Source organism: Cyprinus carpio, chromosome B2, assembly GCF_018340385.1.
Source record: "Cyprinus carpio isolate SPL01 chromosome B2, ASM1834038v1, whole genome shotgun sequence".
Taxonomy (NCBI): Eukaryota; Metazoa; Chordata; class Actinopteri; order Cypriniformes; family Cyprinidae; genus Cyprinus; species Cyprinus carpio.
In genome coordinates, this window is record NC_056598.1 from 24,331,018 (window position 1) to 24,352,813 (window position 21,796).

The window sequence follows — 21,796 nt, forward strand, 5'->3', positions numbered from 1 at the left end:
AACCTTCTACAAATTTACAACTTGTCTTTTACTGACCGGCACTAAAAGTTGAAATAAAATAATGTACAGGTTTGTATGCTATATGTTGCCTGTTGTTGTTTTGTTGTTGTTGTTGTTTGTTTTTTGAAAAATGCGGGTAGCCATACAGTTGATGGTAGTCAGTTGCTACTGTCGACTGTTTGGTTCCACATGTCCTTACAAAAATCTTTTGTGCTCAAGATAATACCCATACAGGTTTAGAAGGACATGAGGGTGAATAAATGATGACAGAATTTTCATTTTTGGGCGAACTGTTCCTTTAAACGATGTTAGATTCTCTTGTGCAGAATGACTTACAAATATAAATACTTAATCATAAATACTAATACATTACTACTTGTACTGCTACGAATATATGCATTCACAATTATGTGAAATTATGTAATAATTTGATCAACTATATGTGCATTACTGGTGCACGACTGTATTCTTCAGATAAGTTTTGTTTTGAACAGTGTTTTGACCCCCTCCCCTCAGAAGGCGTGGTTCTTCATGAATGTCAGTGTTTGTAGGTAAGCGGACAGACTTGATCCGCACCGCTATCCGCATTCTCCCCGGTTTAGGTAAGTTGTTTTTCTCTTGTTTCTGAATCTTTGTAGTTTCATATGTTTTGCGCAGTAGATGCAGAGCAGATACAGCCCTAAAGAATGTGGCGAGAGGAAACCGGATGTTAGTATCGCATTACGCTTAGGCATAATCACTTTGTAGCCTATATTATCTTTATGCAATGTGGAATTTTACATTTAATCAATTTTGCGATTATCATATACAGTATAAACTCACAACTGGATATGTGAGTGAATGTTTCTCGTGCATCTCGTATCTGCTTCAGGCCGCGCAACAAAGACTCGAGGAGCGTCGCGTCTGAGGTCTGAACGCAGAATTAAACTAACAGACTTCAGAGCATGAAAACATGCAGGACGCCAGATTTCGTGTAAATTTCACAAAAAAATATTTATTGTGACTAGAGAATATCACCTTTAAAATAATCTGTTACTGGTATTCTGAATAGAGAATATCCCCTTTAAAAAAATCTGTTATTATTATTATTATTATTACTATTGTTAAATATTGTCAATTTATTTATGAAAGGTACACCATAGACTGTAAGGTAGGTTTATAACGTTAGAAATTTAGAAAAGGACATTACATCATCAATCAGTAATAACAGAATTAACATTAACACAGCTTTTGGAGATTTGTACAATATGCTGTGAAATATAATTTTTATAAATGTTAAATCACAGTTTCTCATTATATAAGTGAGTACACAAGAACGAAAGCAATAGAAATAAATAGATTATTAAATTATAATTGCAAATTGAAATACATTTTTATTTACACAAATGTTTGTGTGTTGCTATGCATGTGTGTGGTTTTGTGGTTGGCATACATCTCTGTAATGAGCTGTGATATTGCAGCTACTCATTTCACTTATGCTCTGCATATGCTTATGCTCTTATTTTATGTATTTGCAACTTTTAGTTATGCTAAAAATGTTTTCTTAATGTTAAGGTAATTTTGTGTGTCTAGCTCACAGAGACTACAGGAAATGAGTGAGGGTTTGAGGGACTTGATGTTCAAACACAAAAATAAGTTGCAGAAGTGTGTCATGTGATCACTCTGGGAATAGATTTTTTTTAGAAAAACAAATGAACTGATTTGTGTGTGTGTGTGTGGGGGGGGGGGGGGGGTGGAGAGTGAGCGAGCATGTGTTATTGTACTCCCTCATTTTTTGCCGTTAGTCTCCTCTGCTTCTCTGATAGCAGCTGCCGCTCACATACACGCACAACACTCTGTTCAGCCAATCAGTTTATTTCCAGCCAGGAAGTGGTTAACAGGAAGTACAGTATGTGGTCTCCACCTACTTTGACAGCACTTTTTCATGCTTCACAATCTCTATTTATTACTGGTTTATACATATATCAATATATGTTTATTTTTGCTTTAATGTTATCTTAGTTTAATTTATGTTTTGTTGTTGAATGACCTTAATGTGAAGCTAGGAATTCTTATACATACATTCATACATATATAATGAATTAATTATTTGTTGCACATGAGCAATTCACATTTGTAGATTATGTACATTCATCATTGCTGGTTTATACTGATATCAGTGTATAATCACTTCTATTTATTTTGCTTTTATTTTATCTTTGTTTTGGTGTGTTTTTTATGTTGCATGACCTTAATTTGGTGCAGGGAATTATTCAAGAAAATCAATGTGAAGAAAGAAACTATAATAGAAATAGTTCAAAAAATGTTTCCCATGAGCTTTACACATTATGTACTACCAATTTTTTGGCAGAATGTTATTTTGTGTTTATTATTACAGGTTTAACAGCAACGTGAGCCATGTCTTTCTTCTTTAAAGGAGTGGTTACAAGTATGTATGCCTTCATATCATGTCTCACTCCCATTCTTCCTCTTGTGCACACATTCTTTGATAAGATTGACCTGACCTGATGTTTGTTATAGGTTCTCCGGTGAAGACCAGGAGGCAGGAGGCTGAATATATTTGTCACAGGTACAGGAATATAGACAAACAGCAGCAACATATATTTAAAAGCTTTTCCTGTAATTTTCTTTAAGTATATGTGTAGTGCTTGTTTGGTCATTCGTAAAAAATGTATGTGTACATTAATGCTGTTTCTCTCGTTCAGTCTTGACGTTTCCCACATCTCTGACTCCTCCTTCGAGTGTTTCTCCACCAATCCGCTGACAGGCTCTGTGTGTGTGTGCCGCCGAAGTCCCCGCCTACTAGCCAGTGGTTATTATGTTCTGACAGAGGACAGTTTTACCACAGATGACGAGGGTAACGTCACCCTGACTCCCTCACACACCAGCGTCTCATACAAAGAGAATCTTGTCCGGTGAGAGTTATTACAGTGTTTGTTGTTGTTGTTGTGTGTGTGCATGAATATTTCATTACAGCTGTGCTATACACTATACACTAGCACCTGTAGCCACATTCCATGTTGTGACTGTATTATATTCACAGTACATTGTAGGCATATTAACTGCCTTAGCTTGCTAAAGAATGTTTACATTTTTAAATTTTAATTAAATAAATTTTTAGAACTTTTAAAACAAATGCATCTATTTTAAGTTTATCTAAGTATTTTACATCTAATATATATAATTTTCCAAATTATAGAAAACTTTGCCTATATAAAATGGTTGTTATAACTAATTCCTTTGAAAAGAGATATATAATGGTGCAAAAAAGAATATTTTATGAATATCAATGCCTGTATTTCTCAGAGTTAAAAAGCAACTTTAAATCTGACATAGTAATAAACCCTTTTTGTGTGTGAATGCTTATTAGCATATTCAGACGAAAGCATAGGGCAAGAAAATCACCAGCAAGTCTTCTTAATGATGTAAACCAGCCATGCCACTCCTGGCTGGAAGAAGGTGTATTTAGAAGATCTGACCCCATTGTTCCCCTCCGGTCATCACCATGGGAAGAACTGGACAACAGTTATGAGACAAACACATCCGTCAGCTTCACCTATGGTTAGAAGGCTTCTAGTTTTGGACTTCAACATCGTTGAAACAGCTAGCTTAAAATATTTGCCTGTTCAGTTTTTGTGAATATTATTGTTTCTTTATAGTTCCCACAGATCTTGTTTCCTCCCCTGATAAAATGCCTCCTCAGACTCAGCTAGAAGAGGAGGAGCCTCCATGTGAGTCTTGCTCCGCCCATGAACAATCAAACCAATCAGTAAGCGGCCTCCTGGATGTTCCTCCCCCATCCATGTGTCATCTCAATAGTTATAGCTCATCCAGCAAGACATCAGGTGAGAAAGGGCAAATGAAAGAGCTCCTTGCCTACTATGAGTTTTTGATGAATATGGAAAAATAGAAACAGCTGGAAACTATTTTAATTTTGTTTGTTTCAGAAACTGTGCTCTTGAAAGTCCTTCTCCTCATCCTAACTTTGTGCCTCTGCATTGCCATCTCCTCCGGGTAATGAAAAAGTGTGTGTGTGTGTGTGTGTGTGTGTGTGTGTGTGCATGTGTGAGAGAAAAGCTGTATCTGAAATCGCATACTTCCTTACAATATAGCAGTCAAAAAACTATGGAAGCCCGTTTCTGCCGTGCAATAAAAGAATAAAAAAGTTAACTTTTTATCTCACAATTATGACTTCTCATAATTCTGCTTTTATCCCTCACAAAGTAATTACTTATTCAAAAGAAGTACATACTTAGAGAGTATGTGATTTCAGACACAGCCAGTGAGATTTCTGTCTGTTAGGCTAATTTGTTGTGAAAGTGGGCGGAGCTTTACTTCTAATAGATTAATGACATCATAATCCTCACAGGTGGCTGCTGGGAGGTGTTTCTGCAGCAGTGGCGTTCATGGTTCTGCTTTCATCTATATGTGAGTAAACAAATTAAGATAAATAGCAAGCTTACTCACTATTATACTTACATAATCTGACATATTCTTGAATGAAAAAAAACATCAGTGTTAAAAAAAAATGTAGCATGGGACTCTTTGTAAATTCTGTTCATCCAGATTTGATTGATAAAAGTGAGTTACACACCAGCATTAACCAGGTGTTGGGGAAAGAGACTGAAAACTTACTATATTTTAAAAGTTACAAAGATTTATTTATTGTGTTAAACAAATTGCTCCAATGAATTGTGCACAGTAAAATAATAAACATATATTAATATATTAGATACACACACACACACACACACACACACACACACGCACATACATATATATATATACCGTATATGTATATTCATGTTGGTTTCTGGAGCGGTATCCTTGTTAAACAACATTATAGAAAAACACTTCCATAAACCAATTAGATTTAGGGTGGTATTTTATGAACCTAACTTCTCTACTATTTATGAGTCAGATATTGTAAAATCATTCTCTCTGTCTCTCTCTCAGGTATGTCTAAACCTGGAGCTGCAGTGCGCTGGAGCAGAGCAAAGACTGAGGTGAGAATCTGAGTACAGATTAAGTTTCTGTACACAGAGACAAAAATGGGACTCTAAACAAAGAATTTAACATCCAGATTGTGTCTCTTCATCAGGACATCACCTCCAGAAACGAGTGAGGAGGAACCACACACACATAAACACATCTGTGTGAAGTCTGTCCTGAGTGTGTGGACACGCATCCTGCATCAGCGTTAAAAATTTGTTATAGATGAGTTTTTGTGGTGGTGTTTGCACTGATCAGCTAAAGAGTTCTGAATATAATAATTACTGAAGAGTGACAGAACCGGTGATGGCAGATGACTGTCACAGGAAATGTTACATGCTAAGATTAGCATGCATTTTTAAATAGATGGACATATCAATGAAAAATGATCATTCTTTACATTTTTAAGAATTTGATCAGTTTTCCTAAATGAAAGATTGCATTGTGAGGGAGTCTTTGAGTCAGTGGAGAGGCCCTGCATGACAGAGCAAAGAAGTCAAATGTGCCAGTGGTGTTTGTAAATGCATCAGCTTGGCTTGGTTAGGCTCTTCAACATGGTGACATCAGGGCATTATGTGTTATTGCCCAGCTTGTCTAGTCAGATTATCAGATTCTAAAAAATATTTACTGCAAAACCTAGTTTAATATAATATTATAATGATTTAGCAAGAAATCTTTAACTTTTGAGAAATTGTAGCAAAAGAAGTGCCAATTTAGCTTTGCAGAGATGCCTCATATTTGTCAAGTGCCTTTGTTATATGAAACAGGAGGAGTGTTATTGGCATTTTCCAGGGTTAAAGTCACATATCCGTGCTGTGTGATTTAAGAGGGCTGCTGAAATTTTAAGCACAAAGTGCTGCTTATTTCACAGGGACTTAAGACAATTAAACCCTGTTTGCAGGGAATTAGTGCTGCCAAAGAAGAACATGTTCTCAGTTTACTCTATAATAAGTGTATAATTTTGTCACGTTCACACAAGGCAACTGCTCTCACAGAAAGTTAAACTGAGTAAACTGTGAGTAGGAAGCAATGTCTGTCACAACGTGACCAAAATGCATTAAGTGCAACTGAACTTGTATCCTCTGAAGGGAATGGCTAATTTCTGATATTTTTATTAGGATGATGAAAAGTTATTTTTTTATTACAAAGAGTCACATGTTTTAGGACACGGTGGAGTTTTTTAAAGGCAGCTTGGTTTTGAAGAGTAAAGACATTCATGAGGAAACAAAAGCAAAGCAAGGATAAAATGAAGTGTTTAAAGTAGGAGTATTTCAATTTTAGAGGTCTAAGCTTAAAAATCTGAAAGCAAACATGTTTGAGACCAAGCCAAGGTAAATAAGTGAATTATTCAAAATGCATTTATCTTAGACAATAGATATCTAATGTGTTTATATGAAGTGTATTGTCTTCGGTGTTTATTGTAGATGTGTTTGTAGTGTCCATGAGCAATGAAACAAGAATGAATATTGCTCTATAAAAAGTAAATATTTATTGTAAAGTGTTCTGTAGAAAAGGTATCATTATGTGGGGCCAATCACAGAAAGTTGAAAGGTAAGCTGAAAGGATTTAAGCTGTTTCTCAGCAAAACCGTACATTATTTACATTATACAATATAATATTAAAGGGCTGACGACGCCACCTATGGGCAAAAAGTTAAAAGTAATTCTATTTACTGACATTAAAGAGCTTGTCCTTAAATCCTTATCCTTATCCTTATGTCCAATCAGATTTACAAAACATTTACATAGTGTTTTTGTTGCCGTGCCAGGTCCTGTAATTGCTGCTTGCAGCTATATTTATAATAATAATTATTGTTAATACAACAATCAGTTAGATGAGGGATATAAGCAATTAGTCCATTATATCCCATTAGAAATGGGATAAGAAAAATGTTGAAAAAAATACAGAAAAGAAAAAAATATGTTTTTATTTATTACTGTTTTTCAAATTATATAACTAATAAGTTACTGGGTACAGAGTTAAAAGGCAAGATGATTCCAATACGACTGTTTTAAACGATTGACATATTATGATTGGATGTAATTTAAATGCAAAAGCATGTTGTACAATTAAGATGGAACTGCAAAAAGCACATCTCCAGCTTGCACTAAACAGGACTCATAATGTGTTCACTGATCAGTAATCTGTTGAAGAATTCAGCGAGGCAAATTATTATAGATGACTGCGTAAACCTGTAACTGCATTTAACAATCTGTGTCACAAGAGAGCTAAAGATTTACAATAAATAGTAAAAACTTTAGTTATTATGTTTTATTCCACTGCATGTGAAAGAAAAATGTGAAATTTATGTGGTTCATGTATACACTGTAAAATATAATTTTAAAAGTAAATGCATTTATGTAATTTGCACAAACATAATTTGCCATGTTAGAAAGTATTAAAGGAGTGATAGGCCTTAAAACAGATGTGTTTTATAAGGTTGATAGTTTTACAGTGTATTTTGAAAAAACCCTGTATTGTCCATTTTCAATAATAAAGCTTTATATATAAATATAATCTTTTTTGCTTCAATTAAACACATTGTCTTTTAGCCAGATATTCATTAATATTTAATATTGTTGTTTTAAAAATTCATACTGGATCAGAATCACTGCAGTTGATTGTTGTTGCTCTTGCTAATGTAACTGGACCTGCATTGACTTATGGACTGAACTTACACATTTTGACAAATTTGCTCCGGGTATTATTCAAATTGGTCTATTTGTTAACACAATGAATTTTAAAATAATCTCATGTAATGGTAGCAGGAAGAGAAATTTTAATATGTTCTAACATTTAATGTATTTCATTATTCTCTTCTGGGCTTTGTGTGTTTAATATGGATGTTGTGCCTCTGGACCTGTAGCTGTGAGATATCTGTATTCATCTCAGACATGTTTCTTGACACTATAGGAAATTATAATGATATTAATACCAAATAGTAGTTTGTGAGTTTTGTTAGTCACAAACTCATAAAACAAGCTGTTTTATTGAAGTATTTATCTTATTTAATCATTCAGTGACTAAACCAAGAACAGTGTATCCTAATTTCCATCAGTCCCGTTTTTTATTGTAGATCTGCAGCGTGAAGATCTCTGCATCTTCTTGTGACCTTTAGGACTGAGAAATTATGCCAAGTATTAAAAAATGTCATCTTCATTATAAACAATTAGAAGCACAGTGTTTGCACTTACCACCTGTGTTTTAAGAAGCCTCATCAAGTTTACAATAACCTAAAATATATAGATATGATAAATAAGTTTTATATGGGAACTATGGAACTGCATTCACACATCATATTTGCTGGTCTTTGTTTTACTTAAGTTACATAATCAAGAATCAAATGCGTCAGACACAAACCATGTTTCAGAGGTGCCTTTAAGAAGTCTTCCATATAAACACACTCCATTTTTGACTTAAATTCCTGTATCACTTCATCTGGTGTGTTTTCATTACGAGCTGCAATGGAAGACAGACAGACAGACATTCATTATGAATAAAAATCTGTTGTGTAACTGAATCACTTTGCAATGGTCACTTTATACATGCAGTACATATACAGGATTAGAAATGATCCTTTAAGGTTTCAGGGGAGGGTTCACACTGAATTGAATGTTTTCATTGCTGTCCAGTTTAACATGTTGCACTGATCATGTAGGTGAAAGAATACAATGATTAAACACTATACTGACCAAACAGCATAGCACTGGATTCCTCATCTTCATCCATAAACAGTATTATGATGCATGAAGGGCAGTTTATGAGCTTGCCATCCCAGATCAGTGCAATAGTGTCGAAATCTGTTCACAGAGTGATACATTTTAAAAAGGAAATAAAGTCATAAGAAATCATTTATCTTTTGAAATAATAACAACTAAAAATAATAATGATTAAGATTATTAATGGGCCTCGTGGAAGAATATTGCTTGATAATAATCCATTATATAGTGTAAAACATGGATAATGTTGTTGAATTACTGTGTTTCAGCCTGATCAGACTGTACATCAGTTCCTACCGGTTCTGAACAGAAACGGGTCAATCACAGACGAAGCAAAGTATCTCCAAGTATTTTTATGACACTGATCTCCACTGTGATAAACAAAAAGATTTGATATGCTTGAAAACCTCACATATTGTAAATAGAACAGTCAAATGTCAGTGTGTGTGTGTGTGTGTGTTAATGACTAAATATATGGTCCTAACAAAGATTTCTGTTTTTACTATCTATATTTATAGTATATTTCAGTTTTTACTGTCATTAAGACCCCACAAAGTAGTATAAACAAGAATGAGTGTGTGTGCGTGTGTGCATGTGTGTGTGCGCTTGTGCGTGTGCATGTGCGCGCAGTTTTCCACTCACATGCGAAAGTTTTCAATCACTGTCAGGGTGTTGTTAGCACCTTTCTGAATGTGAAGAACTGAGCTGTCGGTGGCTTTGAAGGATTTAAGATTATCTTCTTCCCATGCAGCTGCTGCCACAAAATACCAAGAGCCCATATACTGCATAGGAAGAATATATATGATAATATTTAATATTTATTATAAATAACAAGCTACTTAACTAATATGAGTTAATGAGTGGAATTCAGCACAGAGATCTATATTTTACAAACCACTCTGGACTCTTTCACAAAACAAAGACTAGTTGACATTACCGTGCTTAAGTGTTCCTGTCACTTGCAACATTAAGGTCATGGGTTCAATACCCAGTAAACACACAATTAATAGACATTTTATGAGCAAATAGTAACTAAACATTTTTAAAGCTGGAGAGACCTCAGATTTGTACATCAGTTAATTTACAGAAGATCTGGAAACCTGTGAGGAAAAACAACATTTATCATATTGTGTGTGTGTGTGTGTGTGTGTGTGTGTGTGTGTGTGTGTGTGTGTGTGTGTGTGTGTGTGTGTGTGTGTGTGTGTGTGTACATAAAAAATAAGATACAAAAACCTAAGGAATAAGGCTTTTCAAGCTTCTTACCTCATCAGTATAAATAACAGTGGTGGAGAGAGGAGCTGGAGGAAGACATGGCATCATGACTTGTATCCCAGCGTAAAACAGGCTCATTAGTGAGTTCACAACACCCCATAATTGGCTCATGAGCATGGCTGCATCAATAAGATTACCTGTGATATACAACAAATGCTGATGTCTTCTAAGTGACAGATGCTTTGACAGAGATGTTTTAATAACAGTGCTCAGGGGGACTTTCACCCTGATTTGTTAGCTTTTTTTCTGTTTGCTAGATAATCTGATAATGGTTAATGGTGTGTTTGTCAGAGCAATATGCAAATATACCCCAATACACCTGACCTTGTCCTGAACCACTCTCTCTACCCACGCATGCTGCAGAAAAATATGCAAAGCCATTTAAATGGAGGACAATATGAAAATGTGGTTTAGTCTTTACAATGTCTCATAAATAATTCATGATGGTACAAAAAAACAGAACTCAACAGTAAAGAAATATCACATATGAGATCATGTACTGTTTCCCCTAGACAGTAACAAGTTTAAAGGAAACAACTTTCCTTTCCAGACTTCTGCTTAAGTCCTACTATTTTTCCATTCAATGTATGTTTATTGAGACCTTTGGATCAACGCTGACTTGCTCTTCAGTGCAAAATGGAGCATTGCCACTGTCTATTTAGTAATCAAAGCTTAGTTATTTAATGCCCTCATTTGTCCAGTTTGTTGAAATGCTTTCACTAGATGTCTCTGTGGAAATTGTAAATGATTTTGTGGAGATAAAAAAAAAAAAAAAAAAACTTCTGATAGGTGCCTGCTGCAGAAAAATGAAACAAAAAAATTACAGTGGTAAAATGATTATTGAAATCTGTCTTTACTGTAAAAAGTATGCTTTAAAAAAACATTATTATTCAGCATTTGTTATTTCACTTGCGGAAGAATCTGTCATTCATTCACCAATCAAAGCAATGGGATCGTTGAAAAACGAAATGTCTTTGAGTAGAAAAAATAAAAAAACTTAGAAACAGCCCCTGAGCATGCACAGCTCTAGAAAAAAAATAAGACCACTGCAAAATAATCAGTTTCTCTGGTTTTACTAGGCTATTTGTAGGTAGGCTATGTGTTTGAGTAAAATTAACATTTTTGTTAACATTTCTCACAAATTCCAAATACACATATTGTTATTTATAGAGCATTTATTTGCAGAAAATGACAACTGGTCAAAATAACAAAAAAGATGCAAAGTTTTCAGACCTCAAATAATGCAACATGTTCCTATTAATTTTTAAACAGGATGTAGTAAGTAAGGATGAGTTTAGAAATCAATATTTGGTGGAATAACCTTGATTTTTAAGCACATCTTTCATGTGTCTTGGCATGCTCTTCACCATTCTTTAACATTGCTGCTGGGTGACTTTATGTCCAATTTTTTCGCTTTGGACATTGATTCCATCCAGTTGATCGGAGGATATCAAACATGTTTGATATTTTGATGAGCTGATTTTAGAACACATATTGTTTGCAGTTGTCTTGTCTTCTAGCAACAAGTTGCATGTTTCTGTTTGAGTTTGATCAGAACAACTTTAAAGTCTGGAAGTGTTTGAGCCTCAGTCATTTAGTGTATGATGGACAGTTTTTCCTCTGTGACTATTACAAAGTCTGTAAATGTATGATGCCTAGTATTTTAAGATCTGTTCAGTTTTTAAAAGTCATGTAGTGTATGCCAGCCTTAAATCACGTGACTTTGCAAGATTCTAAACAAAAGATTCAAACATATCAAAGCTTCATGAAGTGGTATTTCGAAATCGGCCATTAGCCTAAGCTATTATGAATGTTTTTTTATATTAGGCTACCAGATGACTTAGTCATCAAAGTATACTATAGAACCACCGTGTACTCAGAAATGTGGGCGTATATGCAGCTTGCAGACACACCTGTTTTGCGCATGTCTCATACAAAGAACCAGGAAACTTGTACTCTCAAGTTCAGGAAAACGAAACTTATTGTCCTTTCGAGATTGTACCTTGGGGGATTTTGGTTGTACGCTTAACTTTGTCTGTACACGCATGCAATAAAATGGCAGAATCCAGTATTTCAGTTGCTCAAGGCCAGTTCAACTGTTCAATTTGTCTGGATCTACTGAAGGATCCGGTGACCCTCAACTGTGGACACAGTTACTGTAAGAGCTGTATTACAGGCTGCTGGGATCAGGATGATCAGAAGGGAGTCTACAGCTGTCCTCAGTGCAGACAGGTCTTCACTCCAAGACCTGTTTTAGGTAAAAACACCATGCTGGCTGAAGTGGTGGAGAATCTGAGGAAGAGAAAACTTCAAACCATTCAGCTTGATGACTATTATGGTAAACCTGGAGATGGGGAGTGTGATGTCTGTACTGAGGAGAAAAACAAAGCCATCAAGTCCTGTCTGGTGTGTCTGGAATCTTACTGTCAGAATCATTTTGAGCATCATGAAGAATTTCACTCAAAAAAGCGACACAAAATGACTGATGCCACAGTACAACTGCGGGAGATGATCTGCACTCTACATGATAGGCTGTTAGAAATGTACTGTCGTACTGATCAGTGCTGTATATGCGTGCTATGTATGTTGGATGAACACAAAAAACATGAAACCGTATCACCTGCTGAAGAGAGGACTGAGAAACAGGTATGACGTAAGAGCAGACTATGTTTAGCTAATTCCTTCAATCCGCATTAATGATATAAATTTTCATATTGCGCCATTGCAAAGTTGTTGTTTTTTCCCCCCTGTTGACTGTGCCTATATGATAACACTTCAGTGTCGCTGTTAGAATAATATTTCAAAATTAGATTTAAGACATCCCATGTTTATAAGACTTCATGTCATAACGTTTGTTTGGTAACCGAAATCAGAAGTTCTCACACCAGGGTATGGCGAATAAAACAGATTAAAAATAAAATAAATAAAAAGATTAAAATAAATACTACTGTATAGTCCTAACAGTATACAGTAGCCTATAGTAAGTACAAAAAATGTTAACAATTTAACTTAATATAAACTAAATGCTTAGCAAACAAGTTACACTCATTTCTTACGTTCAACAAATTCTGCTAATATAATATAATATTGCAGTCATTTCCTAAGCATATAAGTGTATTGTAGTAGATGATGTTTTGAATTTGTCAACTGTAACCTATTTACACTTATTGGAACAGCAAACTGTTTCACAGTTTCAAAAGATTTTGTTTCTTCTGTTAAATCGGCGTGCGTGTAGTAGAGCAGGTCCGAGCTCGTGCGATTGTGTGGAGGCGTGGACTAGTTAGCATATGAGGTAAGGGTGTGAAGTTAGATTCAAGCAAATAGTGCTCACTGCCGGTTTCATCTGGGTTGTGGTCAGTCTTGCAATATAAAATCTGATTTTAATATTAAAAATATATATATATATATTTCATCATAACATCCATAACTACCACAATTCCAAAAAATAAAAATAAATAAATAAATGGTATGCTGCTGGATGGTCCCTCTCTCTTTAGTTCAGAGGATGGTTTCCAAATAGAATTGTAAATATTGATACGTCTGACCACAAAACCATTTTTTAACTTTGCCTCAGTCCATTTTAATTGAGCTTTGGCCCAGAGAACATGGCAGCATTTCTGAATCGTTCACATATGGCTTCTTTTTATGATAAATCCTGTATTTGTGGATGAAACGGCGAACTATGTTCACAGACAGTGAATTCTGAAGGTGTTTCTGAGCTCACGCAGTGATTCCCATTACAGAATCATGCCTGTTTTGAGTGCAGTGATGCATGAGGTCTCAAAGATCACAGCGTCCAATAATGATTTTCACCTTGTCCCTTAATTGCACACAGAGATTTCTCCAGATTCTCTGAATCTTTTGATGATATTATTTACTGTAGATGATGAGATATTCAAAGTCTATGCAATTTACATTGAGGAACATTATTCTGAAATTGTTCCACAATTTGTTAACAGTTTTTCACAGATTAGTGAACCACTGCTCATCTTTACTTCTGAAAGGTTCTGCCTTTCTAAGATACTATTTTTATACTATTTACTTTATACTGATCAATAACTTGTTACTGATATGCCAATTAACCTAATTAGTTACAAAGTGTTCCAACAGTTTCTTTTTAGTAACACTTGATAAAATAACTGTAAATATTTTAAATAGTGTTTTTTTGCAATCATGGTTTAGTATGTTACAGAAACTGCCCTAACCCACTCATACAGCAATAATTCTTAAAAAGCCAGAAGTCATATGAATAGAAATGGATTTAAAAATGGGATGCAACTTTGAAATAGATTTCAAAATCAGAATTGAGACATTCCACGTGTTCATAGCAGACATCAAGACACAGTGGGGAACAGATCTGTATTCTTACCACCTTGTCTGTAATAATTTTGTGACTTTCAATTTCATATATTACTGCGGTTTACTGTAATTTCTTTGTCTTACAGAAACTCTTGGAAGAGACCCAGAGAACATTCCAGCAGAAAATCCAGGAGAAAGAGACAGAGCTTGAGGCTGAGAGAGACTGTAGAGTCTCACAAGGTGAGTTTTGAGCAGAAGAACAGCTGCTGGCTGCTGAAGAGCTGTTTGAGACTCAGTTAGGACTCTCCTCCAGTCAGTCAGTGAGGAGCCAGTGCTGGAGCTCTTTCAGTCCCACTGAAGCCCACTGTGGGGAACAGGCTGTGTGAGGCAGCAGTAAGAGCTGAGTGAATGGACTGATTCTGCAGCTTCTCTCTGTGTGTGTCCTAACAGCGCTCTGCACAGACAGCAGTGGAGGACAGTGAGAGGATCTTTACTGAGCTGATCCGCTCCATTGAGAGAAGCCGCTCTGAGGTGACACGGCTGATCAGAGATCAGGAAAAGGTTCTTGTAAGTCAAGCTGAAGGACTCTTGGAGCAACTGAGGCAGGAGATTGATGATCTGAAGAGGAGAGATGCTGAGCTGGAGCAGTTTTCACACACTGGCCACATCCACTTCCTCCAGGTAACAGATCTGAAAAATTGAGCATTAGTGTTAAGGTATTTAACCCCTTAACTGTCACTCACGTTTTTGAACATAGACTTGAAAATGCACTTTCCAAACTAAAATTTTTATAATTCATGAACAAAAACATTTTATAACATGATATTGATGTACCATTTTCGTGGTAATGCAATGTCTGATTTTAAAATGGGTTTTAAAGGATGAATTTTGAGATTTTAAGTTTTCATTTGATATATCATTTCTTGATTATTTATAAAGTGTGATTGAGAAAAAGGCAACGAAGAAGACTTTTTTTTGACAAGGTCAGAACTCCTGTTATGATGTAGATTTTTGAGGGTGCACTCTTGTCATAAATTAATCTATTACTTTTCCTACATAATTTCTAACAAAAAACATTGGTAAAATATCTATTTAGGAGTCATAGACCTTTCCAACGATATATAGTTTGTCATGATTAGATAAGGATTTAGTGAAGTAAACGTAGGTGTCCCGTATACGGGACGGGGTGACAGTTAACAGGTTAAAACACTGCAACATTTTCAGGAATCTCATCTAAATATTTTCTGGTATCTGATTTTCTGTTTTTCCCTTTATTTGTTTTTGTGTCTGTGTAGAGTTTCCAGTCTTACAATGTCCCTCCTGCACCGGAGAAATCATCTAGCATCGCTGTCAGTTCTTGTCTCTCCTTTGACGATTTGATATTTTTTTTCAGTCAATTGGAGGAGAAACTGCAGCATGTTTTTAAAGAAGAGGAAGAAAAAATATTTAGGAGAGGTAAAGTACTGTGACATTAAGTCAATATAATAATTATAATATAATGTAAACAATAATCCTGCAAAACATTGCATTAAAATACAGGTGAATGAAAATGAAATATTTTTAAATTGAATTTGTCTGTTGATTTTTCATAGTGCGATATATAGAGATGATTCCCACTCCTGAATATGAGAGCAGGGATGAGTTTCTACAACGTAAGTTATTTTTAAAAAGTTCATAGAGAGAGTCCATTAATGAATACTGATAAATCATACTGTTGATTCAGTTTGTTTTATTAAATACACTATATTGAGAATACACATATACATTTCTTATTTGTGCATTAACACTGTTAATACCAGGCCCAATCAATAGAATGAATAACCATAAAAAGTGTGAAAATCACCTTTACTTTCTATTACACAGCAGTTTATTCCAGTCCCTCAAAAAAAGCAGTGTTTCAAGAGTGCTAATAGCCTCTGCTTCTTTGTGTATGCTTTCCAAAGAGACTGTCAGTTGGTGGGAATATTACATATATCCACAGAATATAACATTATATTCTGTTGCTGTGTTTAGAACTAATGCATTTTAATGTTATTCTCTGTTCATAGTTACTGTGTTCATTTATGGAGCACAAATATACAAAGTAACTGGCAATATTTAGGAAAACAAATTATACATAGTAGACTTGTTAAGAATTAAGCATTTAAACAGAATAGCCAAAACTTTACAGACAATGCAGTCTATTAAAAGTATTCAAGAGAAATAAGAAAAATAAAATGTGATAAACATTTAGACTTATCCAGTAACACTCATGAAGTTATTACAAATAAAAAAGGTAAAATATTGAGTTTTTATTATATTTATATCTTGTGTTGTTCTTCGTTGCATTTATGCACAACATCCATCACATTTCAGTCATAAAAACATGAAAACAACAAGCCAATTTGTAGATTTACTGATTCAAATATGTTTTGTTTTTAGATTACCAGCGGATTACTTTGGATCGGAACACAGCTCATGAATACCTCAAACTGTCCGAGTGGAACAGAGTGGTTACTAACATGAACGAAAACCAGTCATATTGGGATAATTCAGACAGATTTGATCATAAGTATCAGGTGTTGAGTAATGAAAGTTTGAATGGACGTTGTTATTGGGAGGTTGAGAGGAAAGGTTCTGTCTATATATCAGTTTCATATAAGAGCATCAGCAGGAAGGGACGGGGTCGAAAATGTGAGTTTGGATCTAATGATTGTTCCTGGAGTTTGACCTGCTCTAACTACAGTTGTTCATTCTTTCACAGTGGCATAAGCATTACACTCCCTGTCTCCAGCTCCTCTAGAATAGGAGTGTATGCGGATCAAAGTGCAGGAACTCTGTCCTTCTACAGCGTCTCTGACACAATGACCCTCATTCACAGAGTCCACACCACATTCACTCAGCCTCTCTATGCTGGGTTTTGGGTTTACTATAATGCACAAGTGGAACTGTGTGATCCAGCAACATGATAGATTACAGAACTTCTACACATTCACTTTTCCATTATCAGGTTAAATGGTTTTGAAAAGAACAGACTAATAATTAGTGTGGTCAAAGCTGCATAAGGTTGTTTGAGAGCCCTGCTGAAAATGCATGTGATTTGATGTAAAAACAAAACAAAAGTCAATTTTAAACATTGTAGTCAGGTTTCCTTTAGGAAAGCAGCTGTTATTAGGAACATGCTGTTAGAAAAAAAATAATTATGGGTGACAGTGAACAGACCTCATGCACTTATTGCTAAATGTAGCTTTTCCTTTGTGTGACTCCAGGTTTTGTATGCATTTGATGAAAGTGGACTAAACTAATGAATCTATTTTTTTCTCATCTGCTTATATGCAATGTTCTTTTCCAATAAAATAGCCATTTAACAGTCTGTTAATTAGTGAAGCTGAATCATCATCTTTTCCAACACATCAACATCAGTGACTCTCATTTAAAGTTTCAAATATAAGACACTGAGACACAAAATTCTACAATTAACCGTTTATCTACCGTTAATTACAAATACAGTTAGTGTTTCTGCTCTGACTAGCTTCCCTTGGCCTAGTGTATTGCAGGAGATTCTGTTTCGAGTCTGTCAGCTGTATTTACACTTATTTGACCAGCAGATGTCCTCAGCGAGCGGTGTTTCGAGGGCTTCGAAACAATGAATCATTCGAGAAACAGTGAATCATTCGAGAAAAAGTGAATCATTCGGGAAACAGTGAATCATTCGGGAAGATTCGAAGTTTCAAAAAATGTTGTTGTTTTTTCATCACAAATTTGGTCCGCGCGATAATAGCGAGACACGAAGCTTTTTAAAACTTTTATTAATAAGGCACAAAGTTCAAGCACAAACCTATAGTGTTAGTGTTGATATAGTAATTAGAAAGAATAAAATCACCAACGTAAAAATAGAAAAGCAGAATGTGGTGTATTGGTAATTACTTAGTTTATGGGTCATTACTGGTAGTAACATTTTGGATTCATAATTTTTGGGAAAAAAAAGGGTACATGTTTTTCCAAGTTTTTAGCATTCTACCAAAATAGTGACATGTTTAACTGTTAAGAATACATAAGCCTATAGTGGTCAAGCTTTAATTATATAATTATATATAATTATATAAAAAATAATAATTATGAGTACATTGTTCAGACACTGGCCACTACACCCTGTTAGGGATACACAGTTGTCACACAATGTTAATAATGTAAATGTTAAACAATAATGGGCTTTTTTTTTTTTGATAGTATAGGCTATGTCCCTTATGTCATAGTAGTATTCTTTTATCCTTGAAACAATAACAAAACAATTATTGGTGAATATGTCTTGGTTATTAACAATTTTGGTAATTTTGGCTAAATCTTGGACATTTTTGTGCCCATTTTTGGTTCAAAAGTATACCAAACATTTAACGTTGCTGTCAAATTATTATTTAAAATGACATGTCTAACAGGGTGGAACGGAGCATAACAGGGTGAAACACCAGTGTTAACAGGTTCTAACAGTATATGTGCTTTCTGTTATTGTCCAGCATGGTTTGACATCTGTAATGTGTGGAATTGCACCTATATTATATTGTTTTAAAACAGTAAAAATAAAAAAAAATCCAGATTTCCTTTGGGGGAGGGACACAAAAAAATAGCTATGTGTTGTAAAGAACCTTTAAAGAACCATCTTTTTGTTTAGGTAATATACAGAAATTAAGTTATCAAACACTTTAAAGTCTTAACTGCATACATTTTTAATTAAATATAGACTAATTCACATTATAGCTACATATATCTCTGTTATCTTTGTAACAGTATTAAATAGCCTATTTTTATGTTTCCCAACTTGCCCAAGTGGTTGGTCTTTTTTATTCCTCCAAGCTTGGGTTCTCTACCAGAGACATGGGAGTTAAAGAGTTCTGCACAGTATTTTATATATATATATATATATATATATATATATATATAATATATATATATATATATATATATATATATATATATATACCTACATTTAGAATTTGCAATATAAAATAAATATTATTTATTCTATTAGAATTTCCACTCTGTTAGCTTTATATTAAAATAGGAGTATATATGCAGATTAAAAATTAGCCTATAAATTAGGTTTATAGACCTAACAGGGTGGAACATTTTGTTTGTTAGCCGTAGCTCTTTGAGGGATCAACATTTAGCTCGCTAACCTTCTACAGATAAAAAGAACATTTATAACTGTCAGATATGTTTTTAATTTTTTTTGACTGGACAAATATTCTCCATAACATAGATTAACAAGGTGGAACTTTAAGAGTGTGACAAGCAGGATAACATTTAAAAAAAACTTTAAAAAAGGTAGGAGTGGAATTGACGCTTGCTTCAGTTTAGTTGAATTCCAGTGGGAAAAATTAACAACATCACTTCCTGAAAATGGTCTCAATCTCAATGGAACTGTAGTCTATTTTGGAAGGCGAGGAAGTACATACTAACAAGATGACTTTAGGGACATGGTAAATGAAGAAAACTGTAAAAAAAAAAAAAAAAAAAAACTGTAGTTTCACATGATTGATATGTATGATTAGGTGTAGTTTAACCTAGTCTATAACATAATTTTAAAATATTTTGGGGTTTTTATAATTTCATAGTTTATATTTCTTTTGGAAGTTGATTACTTTGCACTGAGGATATGATAAAATTAAATGCATATTTCAATAAAAAGGTGTATAAAATACAAAATAGTATTTTTAATGTCTATTATCTCTGCTTAAGTGATAAAGAAGACCTAAATATATCATTTAAGCCATTTCTTATAAATATGTGACTCATATTAGAGAAAATATAAGTCAATCATAGTGACAAAAAGGCACCGTTTTTTAATTCATTGGTTCCAGACTTTAAGAACCAGTATTTAAGTCATGTGATGTGTTGCTGTGTGTGATATATTTACCTGAGTAAAGCATACTTGATGACATTTGCTGGTGGTTTTCCTCAGCAATATATAATACAGAATAAAACACAAGAAAAGAAAAAGAAGAGTTAGGGAACACATTTAAAAGCAGATAAGGGTGTCTGGGCGTTTTTGTAAAAATATTTCGCAACATTTGAAAATCCAAACAGGTATAATGACGTTTTACAAACCAATTGCAAATTGTTAAATAAGGTTTAATTTATGAAATTTAATCTGCAAATAATTAGATATCATCAAATATGATGGTTCAAAAAAATAAAACGATTAATTTAGTGACCCATGAATTCCATTTCATTTTTCCCTAAATGCCATTTTAGTTTTTTAGTTTTGTTATGGAGACTGTGCTTTATGATTTAGTACAAATTTTAACAATTTAAAGGGTCTGTTAATTATGTATAATTTTATCTATTGTTGGTAATTATGTATTTCTCTGTAAACCATTAGCAACTTAATATATATGTTTTATTTAATTTGCTTAAATTGAATGTGACTTGGTGAGTTTAAACCACTGATTTGAAACAAAAGATACATAAAGGTCATAAATGGCCATTACTATCATGTATTTAAGGGCCAAGGGGTCATGGTACAAGATGATTTGGTATTTGTCTAGGTTCATAATCTATGTCTTTATTTGCCAGGTCTAGTGGATATTTTATTATGAACCACGCACGGTGTACTTTGAAACATCTGTCACACCTTGCAGACACACCTGTTTTGTGCATGTTTCTTAAGCACAGAACCAGGAAACTACTTACAGTCTCAACTTTAGGAAAGCAGAATTTTTGTCTTTCAGTGGTTATGCAAAACTCTGTATGTGAGCAGGTGCAGTATAAAATGGCAGAATCCAGCATTTCTTTGGCTCAGGATGAGTTCAGCTGCTCAGTCTGTCTAAATCTACTGAATGAACCGGTGACTATTCCTTGTGGACACAGTTACTGTATGAGCTGTATTACAGGCTTCTGGAATAAGAAGAGAGTCTACAGCTGTCATCAGTGCAGACAGACCTTCACTCTAAGACCTGTTTTAGGTAAAAACACCATGCTGGCTGAAGTGGTTGAGAAACTCAAGAAAACAAATCTACAAGCTGCTTGTCCTGCTCAGTGTTACGCTGGATCTGGAGATGTGGAGTGTGACGTCTGTACTGGGAGAAAATATAAAGCCATCAAATCCTGTCTGGTGTGTCTGGAATCTTACTGTCAAACACATTTTGAGCATCATGAGAAATTTCACTCAAGAAAATGACACAAATTGACTGATGCCATTGGACAACAACAGGCAATAATCTGCCCTCAACATGATAAACTCTTAGAAATGTACTGTCACAAAGTTTTAAATCATTAGTTTGTCTTGTAGTTTGTTTAAATATTTTTTGTAAATATTTGATTGATGCTCTAGGTGTTTTCTGTGACTTTATTAAGAAAATACATTGTTTTACATATAAATGAAAAGTACATTTGTAAAAATATGTATATTTAATAAAAATATTGTACACCATGATTTTCAAACTCTGATTACATTCATCAAGTTCCATGTTGATTTATAAACACCCATTCATTGATTGTAATCATTTAAAATCATAAAGGTACTAACCTTTGTTCGG

General features: G+C 34.3%; 2 protein-coding genes and 1 pseudogene across 5 annotated transcripts; 2 read left to right on the forward strand and 1 right to left on the reverse strand.

Moving 5' to 3' along the window:
- The first annotated feature begins 170 nt into the window (after positions 1–170).
- On the forward strand, positions 171–7,509 carry LOC109052527 (transmembrane protein 71-like). Its single transcript, XM_019069951.2, has 11 exons — positions 171–252; positions 495–602; positions 2,378–2,428; positions 2,521–2,569; positions 2,706–2,915; positions 3,371–3,561; positions 3,660–3,845; positions 3,948–4,014; positions 4,370–4,428; positions 4,957–5,006; positions 5,102–7,509. Exons 3-11 carry the CDS (start codon positions 2,398–2,400, stop codon positions 5,123–5,125), a joined length of 867 nt encoding a protein of 288 aa, XP_018925496.1. The 5' UTR covers positions 171–252; positions 495–602; positions 2,378–2,397; the 3' UTR covers positions 5,126–7,509.
- Positions 7,510–7,934: 425 nt separating this feature from the next.
- LOC109052528 (apolipoprotein M) lies at positions 7,935–10,200 on the reverse strand. Of its 4 annotated transcripts, none has more exons than XM_019069957.2 (7): positions 9,975–10,200; positions 9,354–9,493; positions 9,009–9,082; positions 8,685–8,792; positions 8,353–8,451; positions 8,190–8,225; positions 7,935–8,104 (listed from the first exon to the last, which is right to left on the reverse strand). In XM_019069957.2, the coding sequence occupies exons 1-6, from the start codon at positions 10,098–10,100 to the stop codon at positions 8,197–8,199; spliced, it is 576 nt and encodes a 191-aa protein (XP_018925502.1). In that variant the 5' UTR covers positions 10,101–10,200; the 3' UTR covers positions 7,935–8,104; positions 8,190–8,196. The 4 variants fall into 4 exon arrangements, with proteins under 4 accessions (XP_018925502.1, XP_018925501.1, XP_018925500.1 ...); XM_019069956.2 differs by having other exon boundaries at positions 7,935–8,112; XM_019069955.2 differs by having other exon boundaries at positions 8,187–8,225.
- Positions 10,201–11,922: 1,722 nt separating this feature from the next.
- LOC109052529 lies at positions 11,923–17,634 on the forward strand (annotated as a pseudogene).
- The last annotated feature ends 4,162 nt before the right edge of the window (positions 17,635–21,796 follow it).

What these genes read in the sequence shown, in the direction of transcription:
- LOC109052527 (XM_019069951.2), top strand. Translation starts at nt 2,398, where the DNA reads ATGTCTTTCTTCTTTAAAGGAGTGGTTACAA. An exon ending in GCTGAATATATTTGTCACAG is followed by an intron (nt 2,570 to 2,705) that starts GTACAGGAATAT and finishes TCTCTCGTTCAG; the next exon opens with TCTTGACGTTTCCCACATCT. An exon ending in TACAAAGAGAATCTTGTCCG is followed by an intron (nt 2,916 to 3,370) that starts GTGAGAGTTATT and finishes AATGCTTATTAG; the next exon opens with CATATTCAGACGAAAGCATA.
- LOC109052528 (XM_019069957.2), bottom strand. Translation starts at nt 10,100, where the DNA reads ATGCTCATGAGCCAATTATGGGGTGTTGTGAACTCACTAATGAGCCTG. An exon ending in CCCGTTTCTGTTCAGAACCG is followed by an intron (nt 8,793 to 9,008) that starts GTAGGAACTGAT and finishes CTCTGTGAACAG; the next exon opens with ATTTCGACACTATTGCACTG. An exon ending in AAAGGCACCTCTGAAACATG is followed by an intron (nt 8,226 to 8,352) that starts GTTTGTGTCTGA and finishes TATATATTTTAG; the next exon opens with GTTATTGTAAACTTGATGAG.